Here is a 20,646-nt window from a genome sequence, read left to right as displayed (position 1 = left end):
CAACATGCTTAATTAGAACTTTACTAAACTATTATACTGCATAATTATTTGAAATTTCCTATGTTTGATTGTATCCTGATTTGATTTTAATCTAATCATAAAAAGTAGGGCAGAAATTCTATACTAAATAAAATGTATTTCCTTAAAGCAATATGCAGTCCTGATTCCCTAGAGAGTATAATGCTCACTATGATTTCTCTGTAGATATTAGCACCTGGCCAACCTTGTCTGGGCTCAATGCTAAGTAGTCAGGCCTGAATAGGGTTACAATGAGAGACTGCTACAAAATCCCAAAGTTGTGTTTGCTCCGATTTCTCTCTCTCCTTCCCCATTAAGGACCCACCACGGACAAACTGAACAATGCCTTTAAATTATAATGTCTGGAATAGTTCTCTCCAATTTAGGTATCCTCCAGATGTGTGGAATTCAATTGCCCAAATTCCCTGGCCAACAATAGCCATTCCTAAGAATTCTGGGTGTTGGTTAACATATTTGGAAGATTCTGAGCCAGGGAAGGCTCTGCTAGTTTTCTAGGAGAGTCTTAGCCTTAACCCTCCTGAGACATCAGTCCCACGTTGTTCACCGGGGCTTACTTTTTAGTAAGTGTTGGAGTCTTAAGAGTCTGAATAAGTGCTTCTGGATCAGTGTAACTTGTGCATGATTATGCAGCTGCTGTTTTGGTGCCAGGAAGCACTTTGAGAAACAAATCACCAAACAATTGCCTCAGGACTGAAATATATTTGTGTCTATTGAGCAATTGAACTGGCAGAAATGCAGGGGAACTCAGTGGAAGTGCCCAGGTGTTTTTCCAGGCGGGGCAGAGGAGGGAAGGACAGAAATGGAAATCCTTCACTCATTTTGAAGTTAGAAGAAAACAGGAGGTCTTCCTGAGATTCTGTTTCTGGAAAGCAGACCGACTGCTAGTAGCTGGAAATGAATGATATCCAAAGTGAAACATTTGTTAAGTGAGTTTGCCCCATTTTATGAGTTTTCTTGCGGCTGTTGTTAAGTGAATCATTGCATTTGTTAAGTTAGTAACACAGTTGTTAAGTTAATCCTAACTTTGCTTGTCAGGAGGTTGCAAAAACTGATCACATGACCCCTGAGATACTCCAGCTGTCATAACTATAAATAAGTTGCCAAGCATCTAAATTTTGACCATATGACCATGGGGATTTTGCAACGGTCATGTGAAAAACAGCCATAAGTTATTTTTTTCAGTGCAGTTGTAACTTTGAATGGTCAATAAATGAATAAATCAAGGACTACCTATATTATTGTCTCATCAGTTTACTTTCATAATTCAAGGCATGAATTCTGTACAGAATTGATAGAAAGGAGTCCCAAAGGTGCTTTTTTTCCCCCCAAGATGCAAATGGACTTTCTGGTTTTTCTTTGAAGATGTTTCGCTTCTTATCTAAGAAGCTTCTTCAGCTCTGAACAATCAACCAATGGAACAGCTTCAGTAGTTGTGGGAGCGTCATCACTGGAAGCTTTCAAGAAGAGACTGGACTGCCATTTGTCAGAAATGATGTGTAGTGACTCCTGCTTGGATGGGGGGTTGGACTAGAAGACCTACAAGGTCCCTTCTAAGCCTGTTAAAAACCAGAAAGTTCAGTTGCCTCTTGAAGAAAAAGCACCTTTAGGATAACCATGACCTGGATGACTGGGACAAATAACAGGAGCTCACTCTGTTACACAGCACTAGGGATTCGAACCACCAAACTGCGGACCTTTCTGATCAACAAGCTCAGCATCTTAGCCACTGAGCCACCAAGTCCCTTAAATACACACTAAAAAAAAGCCAAAAAGTTTTTATCATATTCCATCATTTGGCTTTGGTAAGATTAGTTTAATTTAGAAATGTTAACAGGGTTACAGGTATTAATAATCTTTATACAGTTAAAAATTCAAATCCTAGTAAATTACTCCCGGCTTTCTTGCAGAACCATTCCTTTTTCCAGTTGCCTTCATTAGTCCTTTACAACAGGGTAGATATCTTGTAGACACAGACCTGTCCCTACCTGTACCTAGCTGTAGCACAATCATATCTGGGCAGCACGGATTTTCCCCAACAGCACTGCTTTCATCCTGTCCCCAGGACAGGACTCAAATTGCCCTGGGTTATCATTAGCTGCAATAATAATAGATTACAATAGTATTTTTCCTGCTTACTATATTATCATCCAAGGACAGCCTCAAGGTGGGTAAAATCTGTTAGGTGTACAGGTGAAGTAGCACGAGGGTATGATGAGAGAGATATTTGTTTGGCGTTTCACACTGGTGGAAGCAGGTCCCTTTATGCTGCTTCTCAATCAGATGCATCTACTACCATTTCTCAATACTCTCCCAAAAAAAAGCAGGATCAAATTTGACATATGAAATGTTTAAAAAATATTATTTTCAGGGAGAGGATCATTACCAAGCAAATCTCCCCGAATGACATGGTGGAGACTTGTAGTTACTATACGCAGTCCTAGCTCTGTACTGCTGCCTTGCTGGACTCCTGGACAAGTCAACTTTTGTGTAGCACAATTATCATTTGTAACATGGTCATCGGTTTTTGTGGAGCAGTCAGATCACACCATAACCAAAACAGAAGGAAAAAAAATCTTTATTACGGTCAAGGACCAGCAATACACATTAGTTTTTACACTATATTAAAAAATACTAACATTAAAATATAATTAAAAAGTATTGACATTAAAAGTGGATAATAACATAATGGTCCAAAGATTGTTAGAGGTATGTCCAGATAATTGGTGCAAGATGGTACTATACGTCTGTAGCCAATTTTTTTCTTATGGACATTGCAACAGCACAGAACTTTGCCACTGCATACGTGATAACCGGGTTAGTGTCCTGGGGGAGAAAGCCTAGATAAAAATGGTCTGCCCTCGGACTTCCTGTGGGAGGAGCCTGTCGCCGAGGAGCTCAACGGAGCCCCTCTTAGAGTTCTGGTCTGTATATCTAATTAAGATCAATAGATATCATCCCTTTCTGGCAGAAAGGGACAGGCAGAAGCTCAGGTGTTAGGATTTATTCGTAGTTCACAGCCCTTTTTCCTTTTTTTTGGGCTGTGAATGAAGAAGAGTTCTAGCGTAACTGAGCTCTTATCTCCAGCCAGTTCTTCGCAGCTGCCTTTTTGCAGCCCTAGACAGCCGACTCCCTCACTCAGGACAATGATAAATTGTTTTTAAGATAATACGAGCGGGTCTTACTCCTGTGAGGTTTTTCTAAACACCAGCCTTGTTTTTTCTTTGAACGTCTCTGCGCAATTGGGATACAAAATGGCGTTTTTACTGTGTTGGTGATTGATGACGTAATTAACTGGCTTTATTTCCCCGGAGACTGCTACTCATTAACAAGCAAAATCTACAAATAATTTAGTGAGAACTGACCAGCTGAAGACACTGTTTATCTGTCTATTCTCAGATTTTATCTATAATGTCTCCCAGGTCTAAACAGGCAAAAAAATCCTCCCCGATTGTGCTTAAAGAACTTGTTAGTAAATCGTTGCCTTTGTCTCCTACGCCACCTACTGGAGATTCTTTGACACAGGAGCTTTTCTTTCAAATAATTAATGACTTTAAGAAAGAGATCAAAGAATTTGTGCTGGATTTATGCGATAAAATACAGACCAAAATTGCCCAAATAAATGCGGATATGTTTGAAACCACGTCTATTTTGACAGATTATATTGAAGAAATGGAGACTAAATTGGAAATTTTGGAGGGGGCTAATTTTAAATTGACTTCTAATATTCAAGCCTTACAACAAGAGATTATGGACACTCAAACACAACTTACAATGATAAATTATAATAGAAAGGCGTCTGCAATAAGAGTCAGAGGACTGCCTGAAAAGAAAGGAGAAAACCTGAAACAGACTTTTGTAGAAGCTTTCAGCCAAGCGGTGGGAGGTCCGGGACTCAATTTTGATTGGAATATTCGAAAAATCTATCGCCAAAATTCGCATATAGCAGAGCAACGACAGCTTCCAAGAGACATAATTATATACTTTTTCACAAAAGAATCCAGAGATGCGATCTCACAAAAGTTTCACAATAGCAGGCTTCGAATCGATGGCCATGATTTGTTCGTCTTTAAAGAAATTCCGCTCCGGATGCTGCAAGCAAGGAAAGGCTACACTTTTTTAACCCAAGAACTCAGAAATCGTCAAATAAAGTATAGGTGGGAGGCCCCAGTTGGAATCACAGTTACATTTGAAAATCAAAGATTTCGCATCAATTCTGTTTCGGAAGCCTGGGATTTTTATTATAAAACTCTGAAGGCGGGGCTTCCTGACTCATTCGGAAACGCGGAAGGACAAGGTGAAGGAAAGACAAGCAGCAAGTTACTTGGTTACAAGAAGGAGGGAGGTGTTCTCCCCCTATTGGAGAGACAGAAGAGCGGAAACTGAGGATTCAGTCATATTTTCAAAGCAGTGGGACATGTGGTTACAAGGGAGAGGGTAGCCTTCTCTTTCCGAAGGGCAGAAGAGTAAGGAACATAGACCCAGCGATGTTCTTAAAATACCTTCTAAGCTTTTGGACTGATTATTTCTGTTTGGTAAATGGTAAAGTTGTGCATTGATGAGGAATCGCTTATTGCTTATTCCAGACAGACATTATACGGGACTTTTATAAGATTTACTTGAATCTTAATCCAAACTGCGCATGAATTGTGGCTTGGGAGGAATGGAGGGGGGAAGAGTGTGGCAGAAAGGAAGGTGGAATGGGATATTGATGAAGGGATCTTGGGATTGAATGAACTGGTATGGATTTTGGGTACACATTTTACGGATTTACATGCTTGAAGTATAACATAAAAAGCTTAGGATTTTAAAGTGAAGAGCGAGATCCTAATCATATGTAATTTCGGTTTGGGTGGAATGGAGATGTGAAATGAAGGGTAGGAAGATGAGTAGCGAAAGTATGACTAGATTGCTCTGTATTTGAAGATAAATTGATTTTTGTATAAACTAATATTTGAATATAAGGTTAAGAAAGGTTTTTTTTTGGAGAATTTACAGGAAGATGGGGGTAAATATCAAAGAAGTAAGGGACGAAGACAAAATAAAAATGGAATGATTCACACTGATTAAATTTTAAGAATGATGGGAGGCTGAGCATAATGCAAAAGATTTTTAAGAAGTAAGGGACGATGACAAAATATAAATGGAATGATTCACACTGTTTAAACTTTAAGAATGATGGGAGGCTGAGCATAATGTAAAAGATTTTTAAGTTTTTTTTATTTATTTACTTTTTCATTTTTTTTTTCTTTCTTTCTTTTTTTCTTTTTCGGAGTGTTCTTTTTATTTTATTTTCATTATTATTGTTAATAAGATATTTTGAAGGTGAAGGGTACTGAACTGTGCCGGGTGTGGGACCTGGGAAGTCGGAGGGGGTTAGGGAGGGGGGTTCATTGGGGGTGGGTGGGTGGGTGAAGATATAGTTTCAATATATAGAACAAGAAGAATACACTTGTATACTGTTGATTTTTATATTTTCTTTTTATTTTTCTCTTTTTTTTTCTTTTTGCTTTTTTCCTTTCTTTTTTCTTTTTAGCGTAACTGAATAGATTAAGGAATAGAATACACCATAGTGAGAAGTAGAGGAAAGGAAGAGGGAGAAGTAAGGAGGGAGGAAGAGGGGAATGTAAGGAGGATGAGAGGGGAAGGAGGCGAGAAAGGAAGATAGGAGGGGAAAGGGAAGTAGGAGGGGTGATTGTTGGAGGGAGAAAGGAAAGTTGGAGGGGGAGAAGAAGGGGTGTATGAAAGCGATAGGTTGGGTTTATGAGTTGTGTTTAGGTTGAGGTTTTTCTTTTCTTACTATTATATTATTCAATATCCAGTATATAAGTGAATGTACAAAATTGAAAATGAAAATGAATAAAACATTTAAAACAAAAATGGTCTGCCCTCCCTGGCAATCTCTCTAATAAGGGGAGAATATGTGCAGACCTCTGTATAGCTTGCAGTGTAATAGAACATGTGAATTATCTTCAACTTCTCCTTTATCACATATACAAATGTGTTCTGCTATAGGTGTTCTCTTATACCTGCCCTGGAAGAGTGCTGAAGGAAGAATGTTAAATCTGGCTCTGAAGAAAGCTATTCTTTGTTTTGGGGAGATCAGATCATTTAGATATCCATAACCAAAACAAGGACTGACCTTTTTCCACATGTGCGAAAGGAGGAGCAGCAATGTTTTGCATGCCTTGTTACAATCAATGAGTTGCATTCGTGCTGGTCTAGGACAATAATGATGGATTGATTGAGTTGAATCTTTCATAACTTGAGGACTGTCTGTGTTTAAATATAAGGCACAGGTTGGAGCAGGAACGGCTGCTGTGTCAGGGGTTTGGTGCAATGGTGCTGGATTCTCCTGGCTCAATTTTATGGTCTTTCTTGTTTTGTGCAAGACTGAAACATTGTGAAGTGAAATAAAAGAAAAAGGACATAGCTTTCTTTGTGATGTTTTCTACCCTTGTATTCGAACTGTAACCAAATGAGCTGCAAGAATTGAGATGCACAAAACAGATAAAATAATGCAAGCATCACACCATACCATACCCCATTCCTATTGAAAAAGGAGTTTAGTGGATATCTATGGACATCCAGGTCATGGTTGTCCCAAAGATGCTTTTTCAAGAGGCAACTGGACTTTCTGGTTTTTCTTTGAAGACATTTTGCTTCTCATCCAAGGAGCTTCTTCAGTTCTGAAATGGGAAATGCCTTGCTGGCAGATAAAAAATATGGGGGAAGGGGTATTCAGAAAATTGGGGAGAAAGGGAATAGCAAAAGACAGAAAGCAGACAGCAGGAGTAATTGTCTGGGCCTCAAGTGAATGCAGATCTTAGACAAAAGAGAGAGAGAGAGAGCTTTTTGATCTCTGATTTCCCACATAAAACAAATTCAAAGGTAGTTGGAACTCAAGGAAGGAAAATCTGTGGCCCAAACCCCAGAGGCCTTGAGCAATACGGAAGGAGAGAGATTATTGGAACAATAGTTAAATAAAAATGTGTCTTTCTTGCTGCATTTGCCAAGATTATTTCTCATGTGCAAGCAAGGGACAACCTGGGCTTGTGGAAAATTATTTTTTTCTTTTCCTTTTCTTTTCTTTTGCCAATTCTTATCCATCTGTGTTCAGCAAACACTTACACAAAGCACAAATTAAGTCTTCAAATGTTGTGTGCAACATTTACAATGCACATAAAAATATGAAACATAAAAACTGTCCTTTGGTTCAAATCAAAACCACATGCAAGAATGCATTTATATGTAAGGAATTGTGTTAGGCTTCCCAGGCTTTTTCCTACATGAACAGGAGGACTACCACACACACACAAAACACACACACAGTGTGTGTGTGTGTGTGTGTGTGTGTGTGTGTGTGTGTGTGTGTGTCTTTAAACACATATGTCAGAAAGTTCTTCCCTTGCTGTGCTCTGTTTAAATAGCCCAGAAAAAGTTTTTAATACTTGGTCATGTTGTTATAATTCTGGTCAGGAGAAGATAGATAAAAGGCTTTCAAAAGAGCTGTGGTGGCACAGTGGTTAGAGTGCAGTACTGGAGGCTACTTCAGCAGAAGTAGCCTCCAGTACTGCACCAGCTCAAGGTTGACTCAGCCTTCCATCCTTCCGAGGTCAGTAAAATGAGGACCCAGATTGTTGGGGCAATATGCTCAGTCTGTAAACCACTTAGAGAGGGATGTAAAGCACTGTGAAGAGGTATATATTTTTAAGTGCTATTGCTAAGTGCTATTCTGTCAGAGTCCTTCTTCCCAGGGTTCCCCCATAGAAGAAAATTGTTACAGACTGCCATCAGTGAAGTTATCCCAAAGGTGCTTTTGAAAGAGCAACTAGACTTTCTTCGTTTTTTCACTTTGCTTCTCATCCAAGAAGCTTCTTCAGTTCTAACTGAATTGAGCTCTACATTAGAACTGAAGAAGCTTCTGGGATGAGAAGCAAAATGCCTTCAATGAAGGAATTCCAGTTGCCCTTTGGGAAAATCATGACCTGGACGACTGAGAATTCCATAGACATCAGTCAGGCTGCATCCTCTGAAACCAACTTATTTATCTTAGTGGGGCATTCCACCCTGGATTTCTTCCTTCATCCCAGCTCTTGGAAAATAGAAAGGAAGGTATTAGGGATCTTCCTGCAAAGTTAAGGAAGTTAAGAAACATATAACTTAACACAGAACAGTAATGATCCTGAAACACAAGGGGTAGCTATACAACTATTCTACTGAGACATGGGGAGGAGGTTGCTCTGAGAAATTATGTTACTGGAACACAAGAGGTAGCTATGCAGCCATGGAAGTCTATAAAAGTGAAATGGTGAGAATATTCCAGCTCCTCTTATCATCACCCATTCACTCCTTGAATAAATTTCCAGCCTGCAGCTTCATTGCTGATAAGTAAGCTTTCTTCTTACACCTTCCTCTTTTTTCTTCTGTTCCTCTTTTTTCTCTTTTATACAATTTCATTGTATTTAAGTACAATGACAATGAAGATTATACTTACTTACTTACTTACTTACTTACTTACTTACTTACTTACTTACTTACTCACTTTTAAACAATTATCTCCAAATTCATACACTATAGGACAGTGATGGCTAACCTTTTTTGGATCGTGTGCCAAAAGTGGGGGGAGCACAGGGTGTCTTGCATGTGAGCCCAGACCCATAATGCTATGCATGCAACCCATCCACCTCCCACTTTTGGCACGGTTTTTTCATCCTCCCCAGGCTCCAGAGGCTTTCTGCAAAGTTGGCCTCACCGTTCCTTGGATATAGAGACTGTATGTAACCCCTTCAAGCCCATCTTTTTGAACTAAAAGGAGTAGAATATGGGAAACCCGATACCACATTTGGACAGCATATTTATTTTTATATATTTCATTTATTTATTTTATCAAGCATGCATAAGGTAACGTGTCTACAGCATTCATTTTTTAACATAGAAGTTACCCCAAACAAATATGTGCTTTGCAGGTTTATAACAAGATTTCCCATTGCACAAAGATCAAAACTCGAAATGCCTGCATTCGTCTACCTTGTGAACAATAACCTGCCTTTATTAATTAATTTGTTCATTTTGGTGGCACTGACTCCAAGATAAAGTAAAGTATGAAGCAACAAACAAAAAAAGAATAATAAGAAAAAGAAAAGAAAATAGAAGACAAAGTTGGTAGGTAGACATTCAAAAGTGCTTTTTCAAGAGGCAACTGGACTGCTCTGAGCTGAAGAATCCTCTTGGATGAAAAACGAAACATCTTCAAAGAAAAAAACCCAGAAAGTCCAGTTGCCTCTAGGAAAAGCACCTTTGGGACAACCATGACCAGGATGACTGAGAATCCCCATGGACATTTAAATATTCAAAAACATTTCACCAACATCTAATATTAACATCTAACTTTGGCACTAGCCAAAGCCTGTGAAAACAGCCAGGTCTTCTGGTCTTCTGAAATGCAAACAGGATAGGACCCACTTGGAACGGTTTCCAGAAGACTGCTGCTATGACAGAGAAAGGCACATAGATCACATACTTCCGCCCACATAACTTCTGAATCAAGCAAGCCTGTTTCATTTGGGCTGGAATGGAGTGGTGAATTCCCTTCATACAGACAGTTCTCGGTTGAAAGTCCACTCATTCAGTGACTTTAAAGTTACAACAGTACTAAACAAGTGATATAACCGATGTTCAAAGTTTCAGCCATCCCAGCACCTCCACACTGAAGTGATTGCGATCTGGGTACTTGGCAACTGGTCCACACTATGACAACAATGTCCTCTGGCAGAGGTGGGTTCCTACCAGTTCGCACCTATTCGGTAGAACTGGTTCGTCAAATCTACCGAACCGGTTAGAAGAGGTTCCACCAATAGACACGGAAAGCAGGCCACACCTACAGAAGAGATTTCAAAAATTTTTGAAACCCACCACTGGTCCTTGGATATGATTATTCTACACTATCATGCTCATATTTATAAAACTCAGTGCCTCTGTGAAAGGTAAGGATGACTACTGCGTTTGTGGTGCAATCAGAACATTGCGTGTGTTGAAGTTGTTTTAACGCAAACCAAAGATGCCTTTTAAAAAACAAGTTTACATCATATTCTTATGCATGCCAGTGCTGTGTGTGAGGTAATTTAAGGTGGTTCTGACAAGTGTCGTTGGCATCTTCATATACGGTCACATGGGCGGCAAGCCACTCCCATCCGATCACATGGGTGGCAAGCCACTCCCACAAAGGAGGCCACACCCACAGAGTAGGTTCAAACAATTTTTGAAACCCACCACTGTCCTCTGGTCCCAGAATCACCATCTGTAACCTTCCCTGCTGGCTTTTCACATACAAAGTCAATGGGGAAGATAGCAGGGAAGATCATAAGTTAACTCTGTTAAGTTGCTTTCCCTTCCATTGCTGTTTCTCCCATGGAGCCCAACTCTCTCTTCAACTGGTAAGAAGTAACAATAGGAGCCGTTTTCAAATGGTTTAGTTTTCATTGGAAGACCATCCAGCCTTCCTGGATCTGGAGTTTTTTCATACCATTGTTTTTATTTATAAAACTATAGACAAAGCAAGACCAGGGAGTAAACCCCGCCCCATGCATTCCTAGTAATTAGTAGGTATCCTGCCCACTTCATACCCCTAAAAACAGGAATAGCTTTTCAGCCAACTCTCCTCTTTCCATATACATCTTTTTGTTGCTGTGGTTCAGGGATTTCTAAACAGCTGCTTTTTAAACACTAGCTTTGATCTCCTCTCCTTCTTGCCTGCAATTCCCTAGACCCCTAGATCCAAGCAACCTGCTTCAGGAAGGGGAATTTTGCTTTGCTGAGACTTGCTGTTTGGGGAAGATGTCCATGGCTCTTGTCCATAGTGCTGAGCCAAGATTCAAACACGTATAATTTAGTCCTAGATACACAGAAAGAGGAAACCATTCTCCCCATTTGGAAGGTTTACTGGATAAAGCAGCACCTGCTGATTCTTTCTAATACAGGTAATCCTGTAGACTAACAACAGTTCATTTAGTGCCCATTCAAAGTTACAATGGCACGGAAAAAAAGTGACTTATCACTGTTTTTTCACAATTACAACCTTTGCAGCATTCCCCATGATCACGTGATCAAAATTCAGATGTGTGGCAACTGGTCCATGTGTACGACCATTGCTGTGTCCTGGAGTCATGTGATCACTTTGTGCGACCTTCCGACAAGCAAAGTCAGTGGGGAAGCCAGACGTACTTAACAACCTGGTTACTAATCAACTGCAGTGATTCACTTAACTGAGGCAACGAAGTTCATAAAATGGAGCAAAATTCACTTTAAAAATGTCTCACTTAACAACAGAAATTTTGGGTTCAATTGTGATCGTAAATCGAGAACTACCTATAATGGTTTTTCATCCAGTTAAACAATAGCAATAGCAATAGCAGTTAGACTTATATACCGCTTCATAGGGCTTTCAGCCCCCTCTAAGCAGTTTACAATCAGCATATCGCCCCCACAGTCTGGGTCCTCATTGTACCCACCTCGGCAGGATGGAAGGCTGAGTCAACCCTGAGCCGGTGAGATTTGAACCGCCGAACTGCAGATAACAATCAGCTGAAGTGGCTGCAGTACAGCACTCTAACCACTGCGCCACCTTGGCTCTCATCTGAAGAAACGTACAACCCATCCTTACAAACATTCCACCAAATTCATAGAAAATAGCTCTTGATTAAATACATAAAGAACTGCAACCAAATCTATTTAAGTATCTACAAATAAATTCTGTCAAAAGGAATACTGTCATTGAAAATCACATTGGGTGGAGTAGGATTTATTCTTAATACTGAGCAGATTTGAACCCGATTAGTATTTAGATAGAAGATCACAGAAGATCCAATTCTATGGATTAAACAAGGGGTAGTCAATCTTTTTATACCTACCGCCCACTTTCGTATCTCTGTTAGTAGTAAAATTTTCTAACCACCCACCGGTTCCACAATAATGGTCATTTATAAAATAGGGAAGTAACTTTACTTTATAAAATTTATAAAGCAGAGTTACAGCAAACCCCTACCGCCCACCATGAAAGCTGGAAGGCCCACTAGTGGGCGGTAGGGACCAGGTTGACTACCACTGGATTAAACTAAAAAGTCACAAAAAGATCTCCGAGGAAGGCAAACCAGTTTAATTTGGTTACCACAAGCTGAGTTTTGACTCACACGCATAAGGTGGATCAAGGGGACGAACAATGTTTCCAAACAAAATGTCACAGAATTTCAGAAGATTTTTTTTTAAATGCCTTAATTTTATTGGAACCCCATGTTTTCCAGCCATTTCTTCCATCTTTCCAAAAGCTAAGTTGAAAAGAAAAGTAGCAAAGCAGCAGAATGCCTTCAAATGGCAATGTAAGAAACCGAATCAATTAAATCTCATTACATCCACAACAGGGGTGTGTTGCTACCGGTTCGGCCCTGTTCGGCCGAACCAGTAGAGGAATTCAGGCCTGGGTCGCAGAACCGGCAACGACCCTGGTCTGCCAAGCCCCCGAACCAATTCCCTTGCCATCACTGGGCCGCTGCCATTTTGGTTTCCAGTGACTGCGCATGCGCAGTTCACTGTAAATTGTTCTGTGCATGCATGAAGAACAATTTACATTGAACAGTGTGTATGCGCGCAGCGGTAATAAAACTGGCAGCAACCCACCCCTGATCCACAAGACTTGGAAATCAGTTCATGATTTGGAAATCTGATAGTATCAATAACCTAAATAAAAGTGGTGTTTGCTAAGCAGAAGAAGGTGGTGCATGTTTATCAAATCTGTAGGGCTTTTAAGAGAATTCCATTGAGCCAATTCATTTTTTCCCCTTTCTTCTCTGTACATTTTCCCGCTTTTTCTTTAAGAACAAACTGGTCCAGAATAATACCTTACCTAGCCTAAAGTTGTTCCTGGGTTTGGCTCTGGAAACTTGCCAATCGGTATTCTACAAGTGTTGCCCATTCTTTTCCTTTGTTGACCATATCTGTCGGGGGTAAGTGCATATCAGCGCTAAGTGCAAGGATAATTAAAGGAGCTTATTAAGGAAGTGTTTGCCAAGATTACAGCTTTTGAATTTAAAAAGTAATTTCTATTCCTCTGAGATTTCCAGATAAGCCCTTCCTAGATTCAGAGCAAATGCTGTGCCATTTTCTCATCTCTTCCACAGTACAATTTCATGATACTGAAATATGTTATAATGCAAATTATGAGTGCCAGCGTAATATGGGCTAATTTTCCTCTAGCTAAATACATTCTAGGTACCTATAATTCATTTAAATTCTAGATATTATCATTTTTTTGTAACTTTAAAAGTTATTACACTTAATATAAGTTTAGTGTCTACATTATAATTTAATATAGGCTGCATCTTGGCCCCGACTCATAAATGTTAGGTTGTTTTAAAAATGTATTTTAACTTTGTCTTAAACTTTATTTGTTCATTATCTATTAAGATATGGATATAAATGTAGTTATATTCACAGAGCACTCTGCCTATACTGATCTACCACGATAATAAACTGAAATTATAATGTCAGCATAAAACAATGGGAAAACTGTGTAAATATTTAAAATTATTGGGAATAATAAAAACATCACCAAAGAAGTCCACATCTGACATAAAAAATAACATTTTAATGTTTGTAAACCATCAGGGAAAATTTTTGTAGAACAATCTCACTCTCCACAAGGTGGCCATCCAAAAACACAACTGCCAAAGATAAATCAGTTTTCCAAAACTTAAAAACTCAAATTTCCTTCAGTAGCACTTAATCCCAGAAGACAGAGTAGTGAGATGCCATCACTGATAACACAAGCATGAATGTACAAAAATGCATATATTCCATGCAGTGAACTGTTGTGTTTTTAACATTATATCACAATATTAGCCTGCAAGGTTCTACACAGCTCTTGGTTACTGTTGTTGCAACAGCCTAACACATCTCCTCTTTGTAGTAATTATTCTTCAATATACCACTGCAATGTTAAAAACAATTCACAGGAGTAGCTCATGGCTGGGAGAATTACAGTTTAGCCCAACCAAAAGATCCCAGAGGGGCTGTAATTCAGTTCCTGTTGGTTTCAAAATACCCAGTTACAACCCCACCACCTTCAGAAAGTTTGGGGCTTGTAGCCAGCTTAGAAGTTCAGAGGGAAGAATAGTTTTGTTTTATTCTTTTCAATTCTTCCAAAATAAAACTGGTCTGGACTGCGTAAATCCGGATGAGCAACTGATGGCAGATTTCCCTCTACTGCCATCCAGGGCTGATCCAGAGTTTTGTAGCCTAGATCAGTGGTCTCCAACCTTGGCAACTTTAAGGCTTGTGGACTTCAACTCCCAGAGTTCCTCAGCCAGCAAAGCTGGCTGAGGAACTCTGGGAGTTGAAGTCCACATGCCTTAAAGTTGCCAAGGTTGGAGACCACTGGCCTAGATGACGCAGCTCTACAGGTAGTCCTCAACCTCAACAACAGTTCATTAGCTGACCATTCAAAGTTACGTCACTGAACAAAAGTGACCTATGACCGTTTTTTTTCACACACCACTGCATCATCCCCAGGGTCACATGATCAAAATTCAGATGCTGAGTCATATTTATGAAAGTTGCTGCGTCCAGGGATTCATGTCATCCCATTCTGCAACCTTCCGATAAGAAAAGTCAATGGGCAAAACCAGGGTCACTTAACCATGTCATTAACTGACCAACTGCAGTGAATTCACTTCACAACTCAGGCAGGAGAGGTCATAAAATGGGACAAAAGTCACTTTTTCACTTAGCAACGGAAGTGTTGGGCTCAATTGTGGCCATTAAGTCGAGGACTACCTGCATTTAAAATATTCAGATCGCAGGGCATGAAGCAAAAATACTTCACCCCACCCCACCCATTGTTCCCGGGGAGGAGGAAGAGGCAGCAACTACTAACTGGGACACCTGCTGCTGTTCACGGCCCCACCGCTTTGGAAGGTGGGGCTGGGGAGAGCGGCGGAGGTAAGCCACCTCCTCCGCCGGGAGTGCTCGAACCTGCGCCGAGGCTCTAGTCGGCGTCGGGAGCGGCGCGCGTGGGTTCTAAGCATTATCCGCGACTGAGCAGGTAGGAAATCTCAGCCCCGATTAACTCCGGATCCTTCGGAATCTCCGGAAAAGTCGGTGATTTTTTTTTTCGTCCGGCGGGGAATTACAAGCTTCAGCGTACCAATGGGATCTCATGACGCATGCGCTTTGTGAATACGGGGGGGGGGGGTGAGGGTGGCGTACTAGCTTTATCGGCTGCATTCATACAACCCTTTTAATGTTGCGTGATGGGTGTAACGTGGGTGTGATAAATCCCCGCAGCGTGCCATGTTTGCCTTGCTTTGTTTTTGAAGCCTCTCGGCCTGGGCAAACTCAGAGCGTTTAGTTTAGGCTGTGCTTATTCTTTTGAAAAGTTAAATATCCGGCCAAATCTATTAGTTGAATAACAGGACACCAGAGTTGGAAGGGACCTTGGAGGTCTTCTACTCCAGCCCCCTCCTAGAGGAGACCCTATACCATTTCAGATAAATTGACTGTCCAGTCTCTTTTTGAAAGCCTTAAAATCCTTAGTTGGTTTAACTTGCACGGCCTGCAGGTTTTTTTAAAAAAAATAAATCTAATGCAAAGAAAGTAAATCGCTAACCGGAGATTAAGATTAGGACATATTAGTAACATCCTTCCTAATTTAACCTGGTCTCCGAGCCCCGTTCAAAAGGACGGCGGCGATTGAAAGGTCCAGAAAGGATATAATCCCAAATGTGTTTTATTATTTTATTCTGTTCACATATTGTTTGTCTTTTGGTATTGCACCCCCTTCCCTGTGATTGTAAGCCGCCCTGAGTCCCCTCAGGGAAAAGGGCGGCCTATAAATCCTAATAAAATGTCTAAAAAAAAAAAATGTCTAAATGCAGGCGCTGGGTCCCATCTGATTTAGATGACTGTCTTAGCAATGGGACCTCTGGCGTCCCTCGGAGTGTAACAATGGGATGCGCCGAGTGTTAACAATGGTCCCTCGGCTAGCCGGCCTCCCCTTGGGTCAGTGTACTTGCAGGAAGCGGGAGAAATCGTGGCGTCCGAACTTGGTCCCCCTGAGCCGCAAAAGGGAATTGAAGTATATGATCGTGGCAGCAGAACCTGCCAGGAGCCGCAACTCGTTGGGATCCTTAAAAACGCTCATCTGTTTCGAATCCCTAGTATATATATATCCTGCGTGAGCGGGGGGGTTGGACTAGATGGCCTCCAAGGTCCCTTCCAACTCTGTTACTGTTAAGTTGCCTTTCTCGAGCCCCGATGGAAAGGCGTCGTTTCTCTGTTTAAAGCGTGGTTGCTCTGACGTCCATGCAGCGAATATATTTGTAATTTTAAAAAAAAAAGAAAATCCACCTTGGAGTAGGGAGCAGGAGAGATGTTTAAAAGCTCAGACGAAGAATACAAAACGACTTTGAAATAAAGACACTCCTGGGCAATGGTGCATTAGCAGACTAAACACGTGCTTAGGGCATCAGACCCAAAGGGGGCACCATAAAGTTGAGAAAGAAAAAGAACCAATGAAGATTTGTACAGTATGCACAAAGGAGGGGGGCACCAAGCTTTGTCAGTGCTTAGGGCACCGGTGAGCCTTAATATACCATTGGTCCTGGGGACATTGGGCCGGAGTTACTTCCTTTTTTTTTCTGGTCACACTGTGTTGGACTTAGGTACAGTTAAGAAGAGACTGGACTTGTATGAAATGGTATACGATCTCCTGCTTGAGCAGAGGGCTGGACTAGAAGACATTCAAGGTCCCTTCCAGTTCTATTCTGATCTAAATAACCAAGAGCATTTCTCAGAGTGTTGAACTCTACTTGCCATTATTCAGGTTGCTGGAGGTTTTGAAAGGGTGATGGAATATGGGGTCAGCAGTATCTAGAATTGTGTTTCTCTACCTTCCTAGCTTGAAGATGTTTTGACTTCAACTCCCAGAATCCCCTTGCCAACATTGCTGGCAGGCAAATTCTGGGAGTTGAAGTCCAAACACTGATAGAGGCTCACTTCTAAAATGAACAATGCGGATTACAACTTGCTTGGGGGGGGGGAGGCGGTTCATAATTCTCGGAGGGGCAAACTAAATAAAACAGAAAAATTATTAGAATCTTCCTAAATAGGATATTGTGGAAGAAGATTTTACTAATTTAAATCTTTGAATGCCGTGGCTTCACAGAACAGTAGAAAAGCTCTTGAAATAATATAAAATTGGGTCCCTGCAATCTTAAAGTGAGGTTGCTCTTCAAGAAGATTAAAAAAAATATTAGGGTTTCTGGCACGGTAGTTCTTTATTTAGATGATGATGGTGAAGAAGAAGAAGAAGAATATGTTCTATTCCATTAATTCTGTACAGTTCTATGCGTTAATCAGGTTATTATAATAAAATTCACAAACATGATTGTGAACGTGCATTTTTAGAAAAAGATGCTGGAAGAGTGATATATAACTAAGAAGGAGGTGATATCCTGTTGGGATCTAATGCGTCAGCTGAAGTTTAATGAGAAATAAAACACATATTGCTAGTCCTCTACTTACAACCACAGTTGTTCCCAAACTTTTTGTTGCTAAGCAAGGCATTTGTTAAGTGAGTTTTGTCCCATTTTATGAGCTTTTATTTATGACAGTGCAACTGTCATAAATAAATGCCAGTTGCCAAGCACCTGAATTTTGATCACATGCTGCAACAAGTTAGAAAACTAGTCACTTCAGTGCCTTTGTCATTTCGAACAGTCACTAAATGAATGGTTGTAAGTTGAGGGTTACCTGTATATTGACTATGATGTACAGAAGTACTTCTAAATGTTTTTATTGGGGATGCAACACATCACTTAGATGTTAAAAACAAATGCAGCAAATTTATGACTGATTGCTTTTGTGGTTTCCAAACTAGCTGGTTTGAAACTTTGTACAGTACCACAAGTGCACAGATATTATCCTCAGTCCTTAAAAGGCACCACACATTTTCCAACATGGTTAAGAGGCTGCTATTCACAATTCAAGAAAAAAAACTGTAAGCTGGAGATATTATCAAGCTGACAAAATATTCCTTAACAATGATCCTCCTATGAAATTTAGCCCCTGCAGTCAAGCAGAGTAAAACAACTGTTAGGAGTTGTTAAGGGATGTCTGAAAAGACCGCAAATTGTTAGTTACTTAATAGGCTGTTGTGTGTTTTACTGCCAGACAGTGGGAGGAATGCTTGTGGAATCTTCTGCCTCGGGTGCCAAAATAACATCACCGGCCTTGGGTGGTGTGTCTCCACAATCTGTCTGTGCATGCTTGTGCACATGTCATGTCCACCCCAGGGAGCAAACATTCTAGAACTGGCCTCTTAGGAGATCAGATTAAATTTCCAGGAGCTGATTCATCACATCAAAAGTGATCTGAGGAACCTGTTGTTGTTTTTTCTGCCAGTTAGGGTCTTTAGCCAGGTTAAATTTTATTTATTTATTTATTCATTCATTCATCAAATTTATATAGCTGCCTCTCACATAATGACACAGTGACTCTAAGCAGGTACAACAAAGCTAACAATATATAGAAAACATTTATTATTATAATACTTTATTCATTAAACATGGAACTCAGTCAACTGAACATTCAAAAATGCATCACAAATACCATTGACTGGTGCTAATGGTTGATACGGGTTGCTGTCAGTCTTAGGTATCAACCAAGTATCTTCTTAAAATATATGATGTTCCTTTTTAAAACAGTTTTTTGCAGTTCCACTGGTGTTATTGCAGGAAGCTGCAATTTCTCGATGTATCTTATAAAATTCTTGGACATGGTACCAAGTGCCCTGATGACAATGGGTATCACTGTTACATGCTTCATCCATAATCGTGTAGTTTCGATGGCCAAGTCACGGTATTTCATTATTTTTTCCAGTTCTTTTTCTTCGACTCTGGCATCTTCTGCTACCGCGATGTCAATAAATAGTACATTTCTATTTTTGACAACTATGATATCTGGCGTCAACAACAAAGCTAACAACATATAGAAAACATTTATTATTAGTATTAGTGTTATATTATTATTACTATCTTTTATTCATTAAACATGAAACTCAGTCAACTGAGATAATAATTATTATGTAGGATGTGGATTATAATTATTATCTAGGATTATTATCTATTACCTAGGATGCTGGCAGCAACCTGTATCAACCATCATCAGTCAATGATATTTGTGATGCATTTTTAAATATACACATATACATATACATATACATATACATCATATACATATACATATATACATACATACATACATACATACATACATACATACATATATATATATATATATATATATATATATATAGTGCCACAACCCCTGGTAAGCCCCAATTATGTGGAGGAAGCTAACTGCTTCCACCATCTGTCAATCGGCTCATCACAAGAGTCCATCACGACAGAAACCCAATATTTTTACTGTTTCCTTTGTTATATTTGTGCATTCCTTCTTTTTAATATTTTAAACAAATGTTGGAATTCTCCAACAGGACTATGATTTCTTTAAATGAATACGGTTCCAATTCCTGGGAGCTCAAAATCAGAGTAGATCATCATAATGGAGAAGAACAAAAAGAGACTCCTGTTCAAGTATCGGGGGAGCTTCATGTCGGAGGGTTGATGCTCAGACTTGTGGAAAAAATTGGTGAGTATAGTGTTTTTAAAGGACAAAAGAATTAAGGCAACCTGAAGCAACCCCAAAACGAATAACGTTTTATATACTTTATTCATTTTAGGGTTGCTTCAGGTTGCCTGAGTATGTGTGTGTCTGTGTGTGTCTATGTTTCTGTGTGTGTATAAGCAGCTCATTCTATATTGTATATACAAGTGAATTAGAGCCTCCAAAATAATATACATATTTTTGGGTGTGTGAACCAATGTCCCTAATAGCAAATAGCAAAAGTTCTGCTTTTCCATTCAGTATTTATTTATTTATTTTTCACATTTTTGAACCACTCACCTCCCTCAGAAGGGAAGGGAGATACTAGGAGGACATCATGAGCTACTGATACTGGGCTTCTAGTGAAGAAGCTTTCTAAGAAAATCTTAAAGCTGTGCAGGTTTCTGCATGACAGATCACTTACACAGCTGCCCATTTGCTGCACACTTGTTTCAAGCTGTTATGTCTGCCACCATACCAGAAACATCTGGTGGGAACAACCCACACAGCATATGTGGGAGTGGTGGAGAGGTCATAGCAAGCAGGGACTGATTTACAAGGCCAGTATCAAATATTAAGTCAGATTTTAGTATTTATATATAGCAGGCATTGAATTAAGGCCAGCAGTAGGTAGAATGAAAGGCTAGAATAGAAATTATCGTTTGCATATTTTATATTGTTTCTGTTTATTTGGAATATGTTATAAAATAATAAAACACAAGAAAGAAATGGCAAACGTTAAGCTCAGGATGATTATGTGTCACCATGTCAGTGTTGACTCTTAACAACCACATTTTCTGAAGAATGCTCTGTCCTAACCCCCAATCTTCCTGTCTTTGAACTATACTCATCACCACTGTACTACTTAAGCTCAAGAGGTACCCCAAAGTCACT

The 20,646-nt window shown here is 39.9% G+C and overlaps 1 protein-coding gene across 1 annotated transcript in view; it reads left to right on the top strand.

The window, feature by feature from the left end:
* Nucleotides 1-14,968: 14,968 nt before the first annotated feature.
* Nucleotides 14,969-20,646, top strand: part of FERMT1 (fermitin family member 1) — a 46,883-nt gene continuing 41,205 nt past the window's right edge. The window contains exons 1-2 of the mRNA XM_032213385.1: nt 14,969-15,130; nt 19,583-19,737. Coding sequence (XP_032069276.1) covers nt 19,587-19,737 — 151 coding nt within the window. The 5' untranslated portion in view covers nt 14,969-15,130; nt 19,583-19,586. The remainder of the gene's footprint in view (nt 15,131-19,582; nt 19,738-20,646) is intronic.

This window comes from Thamnophis elegans, chromosome 3, assembly GCF_009769535.1.
Source record: "Thamnophis elegans isolate rThaEle1 chromosome 3, rThaEle1.pri, whole genome shotgun sequence".
NCBI classification, from domain to species: Eukaryota; Metazoa; Chordata; class Lepidosauria; order Squamata; family Colubridae; genus Thamnophis; species Thamnophis elegans.
This window is presented reverse-complemented; position numbering and strand designations above follow the sequence as displayed.